The sequence below is a fragment of the Sinocyclocheilus grahami genome, unplaced genomic scaffold (genome assembly GCF_001515645.1).
Source record: "Sinocyclocheilus grahami isolate Dianchi unplaced genomic scaffold, SAMN03320097.WGS_v1.1 scaffold71.1, whole genome shotgun sequence".
Taxonomy (NCBI): Eukaryota; Metazoa; Chordata; class Actinopteri; order Cypriniformes; family Cyprinidae; genus Sinocyclocheilus; species Sinocyclocheilus grahami.
The window spans coordinates 1,025,885-1,036,710 of NW_015505250.1; the positions used below are offsets into that span (position 1 = coordinate 1,025,885).

The 10,826-nt window shown below is 37.4% G+C and overlaps 1 protein-coding gene across 1 annotated transcript in view; it reads left to right on the forward strand.

The window, feature by feature from the left end:
- LOC107585524 (O-acetyl-ADP-ribose deacetylase MACROD2-like) overlaps window positions 1–10,826 on the forward strand; it is a 570,464-nt gene that overhangs the window by 217,326 nt on the left and 342,312 nt on the right. The window contains exon 6 of the mRNA XM_016272570.1: window positions 6,918–7,034. Within this exon, the coding sequence (XP_016128056.1) occupies window positions 6,918–7,034 (117 nt within the window). The remainder of the gene's footprint in view (window positions 1–6,917; window positions 7,035–10,826) is intronic.

Below are 10,826 nucleotides of genomic sequence, written 5' to 3' on the forward strand. Positions count from 1 at the left end.
TTAAGAGAAAAAAATTATATAAATACTGTTCGGTTTCTGGCACAAACAGATCGTTTCGTGTGTTAGGACATCAATGTGTCGTCACGAGCCGCAGGGTTTAATTTGGATTTGTCTGTGCATGTTTTTTTTACACTCTTAGACTTTGTTACTATTGCCATGCATTATAAGACTGATGGACTGCAACGGTTTGACTTAAAAATCATCAAATGTGTTCTACTGAAGAAACAAAGTCACCTACATCTTGGATTTCCTGGGGGTAAGCAGATAAACATCAAATTTTCATTTTTGGGTGAACTATCCCTTTAAGCAAGAAATGTAACATTAAAAAAAAAAAAAAAATCTTCAAATCATAATATCTTTAAAACATTTCCATCACTGTTATTTCCAAAATGTGTGTAATTTTAGTGAAAAATGTAAGGGGGTCTGAATACTTTCTGTACCCACTGTATTTAGTTAAAATGCAGTAAATACGAATATAATGAAATATTATTTGAATTTAATATAGCTGTTTTCTGTTGTAATATATTTTAAAATGTAATTTATTCCTGTAATGTCAAGGCTGAAATTTCAGCAGCCATTACTTCAGTCTTCAGTGTCACATGATCCTTCAGAAATCATTCTAATATCCTGATTTGGTGCTCAAGAAACATTTCATGTTATTATCAATGTTGAAAACAGTTGTACTGCTTAATATTTTTGTGGAAACCATGATACATTTATTTTCAAGATTCTTTGTTAAATAGAAAGCTCAAAAGAACAGCATTTATTGTAAAAATTGTGTTGTAAAATTATTTGTCACTTTTGATCAATTCAGTGCATCCTTGCTAAATAAAAGTATAAATTTTTCTTGCTTACTGCCCCCAGAACTTTGAATGGTAGTGTGTTTATTTTTCTTTGCAGGGCTGTTAGTAGCTGCTTTTACATTGAAAACACAGACACCCATACATAGGCTGTTTTTAGTCTGAAGTCATCCCTGTCATATGCAGTACATTCATCAGCTAAATCTTCCTTGTCAATAAGCCACTTTATAGTGCTCCCTACTGAGTTGCTGATTTTACAATGTAACATGCATTTTTGCATCGAAATTTGTGTGTCTGCTTTAACCCTGATGGCCTCTAGAAATCTACATATCTCAACTGAGTCACTGGCCTTGTGAGTGATAAACACAAAATAAGCAAGAGAAAGAAACTCTTTTTTTAGGCTGATCCAAGTGAAGATGAAAGCTCTCATTCCAGTATGGTACATGCTTGGCGTGGGATTGTGAGGATACAGAATAATCAGCATTTGTGATGTTTTTCTGACTAGCCTGAGACATGCAGAGGGCAGTAATATGAGAGCTGCATACACATCAAATAATCAGACATAGGAGAGAAGGCTCCACAAAAGCTGAAACACATTTGATGTGTTCACCAGCAGCATCAGGTCAGATAATAATGGGCTTTGACAGGCTGTGAGGAGGTGAGGAAATCGTGATTTTGTTCATGTACTGATTGACTTGTATCACCTGATCTCCATCCGCTCCTTGGCCTCCAGCTCCAGATTTTGCTCAGCAGCTCTGTACAAACAGGAATCGTGGAAGTTCGGGATTTGAACTCTGACATTATTAGAGGGAGACATTATGCTAATGCTCACCTCTAGGTGATGGTTAGCCCATGTGTATATTGAGTTGTTGGGAATGCATGTTACTTGATTGTAAACTTGATGTTATGATGTACAAGGTGTATTTGTGAGAAAATATTTTCATAAACAAGAGTTAGAGATAATAACCTTTTATATAAAATAATATTAATGTTGTTTGATATAAACAATTAAATACTATTCTTTTTCTAATTTAATTTTAATTTTAAATACTACTATTTTTTAACTCAACCTCATCAGTAGGTTGCTTGAGGACTAGGATCAGTCAACAGACAGCAAATGGGATGATTTGTAACATCATGATATTTTCTTTTAACCATCCTTAATGAAAAACAAGCATTTTGCTAAGCGTTATTAATTATTACTTTTGAGTAAACGCATCTTCATGCGCTTCTGCAAACAGACTGCCATTACTGAGGGTTTATTTCCTGCGTAAATGCTTCTCTTCTGCTGAACCCAAACATTCACACATGCATGTTGATTACCTATTCAACATACTACATAAATTTATTGCCTTTTAACTGTGCTCGCAATCTGTAATAACATGCTCCACTTCCTGTAACACTCATCTCTCAAAGGCTGTGGTGTGCTTGACCAGACGTATTCACTATAGGCGTGATTCACAGTCAACTGACCTTTAATGCTAATGCAAAAGAGCTGTAATAATGTACTTTACATGTGGCAAAATATGCTGTTTTTACGGCAATGTTGTTTGCGGAGTAAGAGGCCTGCTATATAGTAGACATTGTTTTATAAAGTGTTTAAAATTATACAATAGTTGGTTCTGGTCCTAGAGTTTGATTAGCTGAGAGTGCTGATATGCAGCAGTGGAACTTTGTCAGTCTGTTAATTAGGGATTGTTAGTGATTCCTTCTGTAGGCTAGGTTACATCATAAGGCCGTGTGTCCACCAAAGCATTTTTTTCTCCAAGCTAGTGTATTTTTTCAATTGGTTTCAATGGGAGCAGTTAGGGGAGGGTGATATGAGCTAAAATTCATATCACAATATTTTACACTGTCCATATATGAGAAAAATAATTACAGGCAAAATATTTTAACCTTATATAACTAGAAAAAGTGAGGGATTGGACAAAGAAAAGTGTTTTTTTATTTATTTTATTTTTTTATTGTGCCATTGTTTTTCTCAAAATTGGCAAACGTGCAACATGAGGTAGGCCTGTATGATTTAAATTAAATTAAATATTGTGTGTTTGAGTAGGCCAGTGGTTCCTAAACTTTTTCTGCCGGGCTCCCCTTTTGTAGAGAAAAATATTTTCAAGGCCTCACCACCCCCTCTTTTTTTAAATTTTTTTTGGAAAGTCTCTTATGCTCACCAAGGCTACATTTATTTATTAAAAATACAGTAAACACTGTAATATTGGGAAATTTTGTCAATTTAAATTATATATTTGAAAGCTTTAACATATAGGCTACTGTATTCCTGTGATCAAAGCTGAATTTTCATCATGATTACTCCAGTCTTCATTGTCACATAATCCTTTAGAAATCATTCTAATATGCTGATTTGCCGCTCAGTAACCATTTCTGATTATTGTCAATGTTGTAAACATTTGTGCTGCTTAATATTTTTGAACAATTTTTTTCACGATTCTCTTATGAATATTTGAAATGGTCCTTTGTGTCAGAGCGCTGGAGTTCATCAGAAATAGAACGGGGCATCAGTTTACGGTCATGGATTTGTCATGTTGCGTCGCGCCGCATCCACAGCAGAGAACATCAGGGTTCTATTTGCTTTTGTCAAATCGCGCCGCTCGCGTCTGGTGTAGACACGTTGTTTTGGTATTTGTGAATCTTAAGTATATTCATAATCTGCTTTACGTTTACCTGGCACTGGAAGGCCTTTCACAAACTTGTAACTTACATGCTTAGGGCAGAACCATGCATCGTTCATTTATATTTCTAAATGGCTGCCTGCAATACAACTCTAATTCTTCAATCGCGCCATCTAGTGGTCTGTTATTGATACAACCACAACTGCTACAACTGATAACGGAGCACTCAAGTACTGCGAGTCATGTTGAGGTCATTAAAATGTCAAATTAATATTTTGCATTCAATTATTTACTTATCAGACAAGTGGCCGCATGATAAGCGGGAAAATTACGCAGTGTAGTCTTTATCATCCTGCAGAGGCTTCTTGTGCAAAATAATCTGCTGACTGTACACGATCCCTCTGTTTGGGAGCCACAAAATAAAGTCCAGGCCTGGTCCTCTCTCGTCTTTCACTGTCGTCGCTCCTCCTTTTATCCTTCCAGAGCTCCTCTGTGGGACTCGAGACCGGTGAGTGGTGCAGGTGTCGCTCATTATCAATTACTCCACCGGCCTCGCTCCGTTCCCACGGCTCTCGGCCCCGCCCCACTCATCACAGTAAGTAATACAGACCCTCTCATCTCCTTATAGTAAGAAAATCTCTGGCGCCTGGTATTTTTAGCTAGCTAAAAATGCTTTGGTGGACACACGACCTAATTCCAGTAGGAATTAATGTTTGAGTGAATCAATGAATCATTCTCTGAACCAATTCCTTCAAAACACTAATTATTTTATGAACAAAACACATGACTTATAGGTGTGTAGGGCTTGGTATCGAGGTCGATACTTTTTAGGCACCGACCGAATTGCCTCGATACCGTCGAGTATTGAAAAACGTCTCGTCATTCGGTACCAAATTTCGATACCTAAGGGGTTAATCTCATCAGCGTCAGTGAGCCAATAAGCCTGCAGCACTAGCCGGTGTGTTCGACTAGAAGAGGTACGGCGCAGATCGATCAGTGTGAGGATTCATGCAAACTGTAGCATCACGCTACATAAGACAATAAATAAGATTTATATTCCGCTTTTACTCAAAACTCATTTTAAACCACCATCAAGTGTTTGTAATAACTTCCGATTGCGGTCTAATTTGTGTTTTGGCCATGTAATGTTGCTGAAATTAAATGTTATTACCTCTGAGTCAGAGCAGTGATCATGGAAGAGAGAACACAAGCAGACAGCGCTGGAAGCTGCTAATGCTCATCAGTAAATCAGTGGAAAATAAATAGAAATCATGATTCTGTCTGAGCTATCCGTTTTAAAAACGAACACGCACTAGTGTAGATGTAGCCTAACAGATGTGCAAACTGAAGACTATTTGAGCTTTATTAAAACTATTTGCACTGATTTATTGTGTTGGTTACATTTTGTTCCTTTGTGCAGTGTCTCAGGAGATGAGTCTTTGAGTTTGTATAAACATCAACAAGCTGAAAAATAAAACCAAAATTCATGAAATGAACAAGTCCATCTGTGAAGCATTGAATTGTTCACTGATTCATTCAGGAATGGAACAAACAACTCTCTTTATTGAGTGAGTCACTGAATCGTTCACAAAAATTGAATTGTTCAAAAACGCTGATTCATTCAGGAATCAAACACAAATACTGTTTGTTGCTGGGAGTACTGTTTTGCCATTGTTTGGAACTGTTTTCGTTGACACAACAGGAGTAGACAGAGTAATATTGTCTCTAAAATGTAAGTTTCTTATTAACTTCTTTTTTTTATTGAGCTGTTGTACAAAATTTATATTGTTGAACTTGAGCGATCTCTCCATCAATGCTGATCTAAAGAAAATTGTGACGAAAAAACCTGTATGTAGTTTTTGTCAACTTGAGTAGAGTTTCTGACAAGGAAGAAGAGCAAGGAAAATGGGGCTTTTTTTTTTTTTTGGCCGAAGCTGTTCGCACTCATTTACAACGTCATTGCACAATGAATGAGCGAGTGGATCAGGTCGATCATGAAATTTAGCTCAAGCTTAGCCTCTCTTCTGTAACAGCAGGCTGTCTGTCATCTTTATTGCCTCTCATCCGCTTGTGTCATTAGCGTACTGAGACTGATCTCCTTTATGACATGCTGTTCATCTCTCTGCAAACCAGATCAGTGGCAGCAGCTAAAACATACATTTAGGTCACATGTATCACGACCTGTTGGTTGGGGTGTTCAATCAATCACAGGTTGTGAAGCTTTTTTTAACACAGGAATGATTTGTCTTCATTTGTTCAAAGTCAACATGAACACCATTTGAACTCATTTAATGTCAATAATGTGACATTTTGGTGTGAAATATTATGTAACTGGATTTTTATGCTTTATGTGAAAAATAGTTTGTTCTTGTCCTAAATATGTCAGAGACCCCAAGCGGTTGACGTTTTTGTTATTTTGTCCGCTATGCATTAAATAAAAATCTGATTTAGAAAGAAAATAGCACACCTCTCATCAAAAATGCACCATTTAACATATCATTAATGTCCAAACATACTGTATATGTTGCAGGAAAGTTATGTGCCAATGCTACTTTAATTCCCCCCTCCCCATTTTTTTCAGATATTGAAAGAGGTATTACATTTCAATGAAAGATTATGAAGACTTTTTTTTTCCTTCGGAATGACGTGCACATATTGTAAATGGGGTCAGTTTTAATTTCATGTTCTCTTTATAATGATCTTCTTGAGAATAGAGTATTGGAGCTATGCGTCTGTATTTCTGCTACATGTTTTGCAGGTTTATTCATTTTTCTTATGACTGTATCTTTATGATGTTTCTCTGTGATTGATAATGGGTCATGGGCTTTAGAGGGAGGGAAATCGTTTGGATTTCTATTTCTCTGCCTACTCATGTAAGCTGTACTATCAGTCAAAAGCATCCTGGGCTTAACCATGTGAAATTAAAACATTGGGAGGTGGGAACAGCCAAGGGAAAACAACACAAAACAAAAGCTTCAAGACAAAAGACATTCATTTTATACAAATCAACAGTGTTTGGGGATATGAAGAACTTTTTAGTATCAGTAGTTCAAGAGTCATACCTTCTTCTACAAGGGCTGACAACATATTTCTAAGTGTTTTTGTTTTATTTTGTTGAGGCCTGTATAAATTCAGTTTTATTTTAAAAACCTTAATTTATTAGAATAGCTCAGCACAGAATTTAAATCATCATAATTTCTTCATATTGTTCCAAACCAGAATGCATTTGTCTTCTGTGTGACACAAAAGGAGAAATTTTGAAGATTTTGACCATGATATATAATATATATTTTTTTCTTAATGTTTTTTTTCTTTCCCCTATTGGACATAGAAAGTCCATTGTCACAGGCTATGAACTGTTGTTTTGTGTGACCATTCTTCTTCTGTAGTTTTGGAACAACATGAGCGTGAATTTTTATTTCAGCCAGAAAAAAAAATTCAACAAATGTTTCTGTTGTCACATCAGTGTTGTATTTCTCTCTTTCAGTGGATGGCTGCATACACAGAGCCGCGGGTCATCTCCTGTATGATGAGTGCCACTCGTTAAACGGCTGTGAGACTGGAAAAGCCAAAATCACCTGTGGCTACGACCTTCCTGCTAAATGTAAGTATCAGCTTGTTGCCCTTATTTTTATTATTTTTTTTTTTGCTGGAAATGAAGATCACTGAATGCAGAAGCCAAGGGAACAGCAGCGTTCACAAACTTACCTTGTAGTTTTTTTAAAACAATAAACATGACTTCTAGAGTTAATTACCAGTTTAATGAGTGAGTGTTACCATGCTTCAACTTTGTGACGTTCCTGCGGCAGAGCACCCATTGTTTGCAGCGACGCAGTTCGAGCGCGTATGTGTGATTAATGGAGTGGTATTATTAGTGCGCTGATTATCATGATGACTTGCTGTGGTGTGCTTGGTTGGCTGAAGGGGCCATCTGTACTCCAACAAAGACATTAAGGGAACTATTAGTTTGTAATTTGATTGATATTTCATCCTTGATTTATTCCATTAGTTTATGGCATTATCTGACTCATGTGAGTGATGACGAGCATCATGCTGGTAGCGGCTGGAAGACTGCGTTGCTACGAGGCAGCGTCACGGGATTTAGAATACGAGAGGGTGTCTTGTGTCATGCCATCCGCCTGCTGTGGTGAAGATGTGCATTACCGGACTCTAATCTATGGGCTTCTCCTGAGGTGGTCTGATGAAGATAAACAAGGTCATTGCTCTTCTAAACCCCATTAGATGGTGATTTGCAGGTCGTAGCTGGTTTAAGATGGCTTAACTGGTCTTCTAGCTTCGTCGAACTTGTTCAGTCAGCTATATGGTTAGTCAGTTGACTTAGTTGACCAACCAGCTGTTCTCCCAGTCTTACCAGCCAGTGCTCTTGCATGATGTGGTTTACTGGTTTTAACCAATTTAGCTAGTCTCCCAGCCTGGTTAAGCTGGTTTAGTTGACTGACCAGCTTGTCTCCCATTCTTAGATAAGTTAACTTGTCTCCCAGCCTGGTTAAGCCAGTTTAGTTGGTAATCCAGCTGGTATCCCAGCCTTACCAGCTGACTAGTGTTCTTGAATGATGTGGTTTGCTGGTCGTAGCTAATTTAGCTAGTCTCCCAACCTGGTTAACTTGGTTTAGCTGGTCAGCCAGTTGGTTTTCCGGCCTTACCAGCTGACTAGTGCCCAAAACCTGTCTAAAACTAGCAAAACAAACAAATCTAGCAAGCTACGCCAGGATAGGAGACAAACTAACCACCTTAAGGTTACATTCTTGTATTCTTTTATCTGCGCTGTTTTTTCCATGTAAACAGGCACTAGTTTGCTATTCTGTATTTGATTTTTCTGTCATTGAAATGTGGAGCAGCTCAAATATCTTGCAAACACGGTTGCATGTTTTGTGTTCTGCTACCTGTCTGTTCTAACAAGAAGCTGATATTGACTAAATGAGAAGATTTGTGGCTTTCTCCTCCATCCTTGATTTAATGTTATGTCACTTCTGAGCTAAAACAATTGAATTTAATGTAACAGCATCCAGCAACCTTGAAGCAATCTTTCAGACAGTGATGCCTGAGCTAAAGCTTTTTATAGGCTTATCGAATCCTCTATGGCTGGATGATGTGATTCATTAGTGTAAAGGCAGAACCTCGGCGAGAGGAACATACTGTATGTCTCATTTCAGCCCTTAGGAGATTCATCAGCCCCAAAAACATTAAACGAGTAAGCTGCATTTTGTCTCTTTCTGCATTGGCATCATGTCACTTCATTATTTATCCGTCAAAGCCGACATCTACTGGAAGTCTTCGAGCTTTCCCTCACTTCTCTCTTCCTCCCTCCCTCTCTCTCTCTGTATACTCTACCCATCGTTTGGTTTTCTTGTGTTGAGCATTTACTCTTCTGTGACTAATTTCCACCCACACACCCATTCTGAGACTGTCTGTGTTTTCATTTTATTTATTTTCTTTTTATCATTTCAGAATATGTTGTTGAGCGCCTTCATTCAATAACTGCAGAAAGTCTTAATTTGTGGTTTATTAAATTTACTTATTTTACTAAGTCACGCTGTGTCGCCAAGTGAAGTTTCTACCAGATTAGCATAATGAGTTGTAGGCTAGTGGTTCTCAGCTGATTTTGCTCCAGGACAAAGTTTTTATATTGGACACCAAGTGGTGACCCAACATAGTACCAAACTTGTTTATTGCTCAAAAGAAAGTGTCAAAGTGTCCCAATTAATCAATTATGAACAATTTCGCAGCAAAAAACAAACAAACAGGCACAGCAAAGTCAGCTAAAATTTATTAAATTGACAGCATTTTTATTAAATGATTGAATAAATTAACATTGAAACAAACACTGTGCTCAAAATTTGATTGATAATAAATGACATTTACATTTGCAGTAAAATACACTGATGCTTAGCTTTTGATGTCAACAATAAAAGATATGGGAAGCATTTTTTCCTTCCTTTTAGAAGTTAATAAGTCTATTTATAACTTAGCATTATTATTTTATATTTGCATTTAGCAGAGTTTTTTACCCTACTTTCGGCAAAAATTTCAGAACAGACCTGTGATCCATTTTTGGGTTACGACGACACCAGTTGAGAACCTCTATTATTGAATTAAGTGTGTATAATTCATGAATTGGGAAGAAATAATTATGCTTTTGGTGAAAGTGCCAAACCAGAGCCCAAAATATAGAAAATAACAATGACCCTTACCTATTAGGGTTGAAAATCTTTAGGTTCCTCAAGATTGGATTCTTATTTGATTCAGTGGGCCTGTATCTGACTCTAAAATGATTCTTGATGCTTCTCAGGTTTTTAGCAACAGGGTTTATGTCCTTGAATTTCTTTAGTGTTGCACAATGCACACCATACTTGTATTCATTTTCATCACTTGTATTCAATGTTTTATCTTGTGTATTTTTTCAAGAAACGGATCAAATTCAAATTTGAGGAACATTCATAATTTGAGAGCGAATCTTCTTTATGCCATGGTCTTTATGGTAATGGAGGAAGGAAACTCACCACTCACCACAAACAACACTGCATAGGCAAAACAGGCTGGGACAGTTGCCATGGTTATACTTGCAACTTGCAGCACATTATAATGCATATTTATCATCTCTGAGGCTCATTCTGATTGGACACACAAGCTCTCTCAGCATCACTAACTTGTATGTTTGCGTTCCATCGGCATCTGCTGCGAGATGGTTTTCTCTGCTGCGCCACAGAGACAACCAGGGAGAGCGGGATGCAAATGGCACAGATGGTCCTTTTACCTTTTATATCTTGGCATAGTCAAATATTTCCAGCATGGGCTTTTTATGCTTCCATAATTTTTCCAGAACTTGAGTGCTTTTCCCCTCCAATCTGCTCTCAGAAAGTGTATCCCTCTCTTTTTGGTAGAGAGGCAGGGAGAGGGAGCTCAACTACCTCAACCTTTTCTGGAGTCTTACTTGCGGGCTTCTTTCTTCTCTCTGGAATTGACGAGAACAGAGATTTTACAGTGTGCAAGGCCACTTTCTCTCACTCTTTCCCTTTTCTTTGTTTCCTTCCTGCATTCCTTCCTCTAGATTCAGTTGACCTCATAGACTGAGGCTCTGAAGTCTCTGGTGATGTAGAGCAGACACCACAGAAAGAAATTCATCCTAGTTTATTAGCATCTTTTCGCTATAATTTTTGCTGTTGCATAAACAAGCATGTAGCCCATGACAGTCACCAATTTCTTTCTTCTTCTTCCTCTTCCTCTTCTCCTCCTCCTCCTCCTCCTCCTCCTTCGCAGCTAAAAACAATTCAAAATATTAAAGAACAAATGGTATAAGAGTATAATAATGATTTTAACATAACACTAAGCCAAACGCAAAAAAAAAAAAACTACATATGTGTATACACACACATAT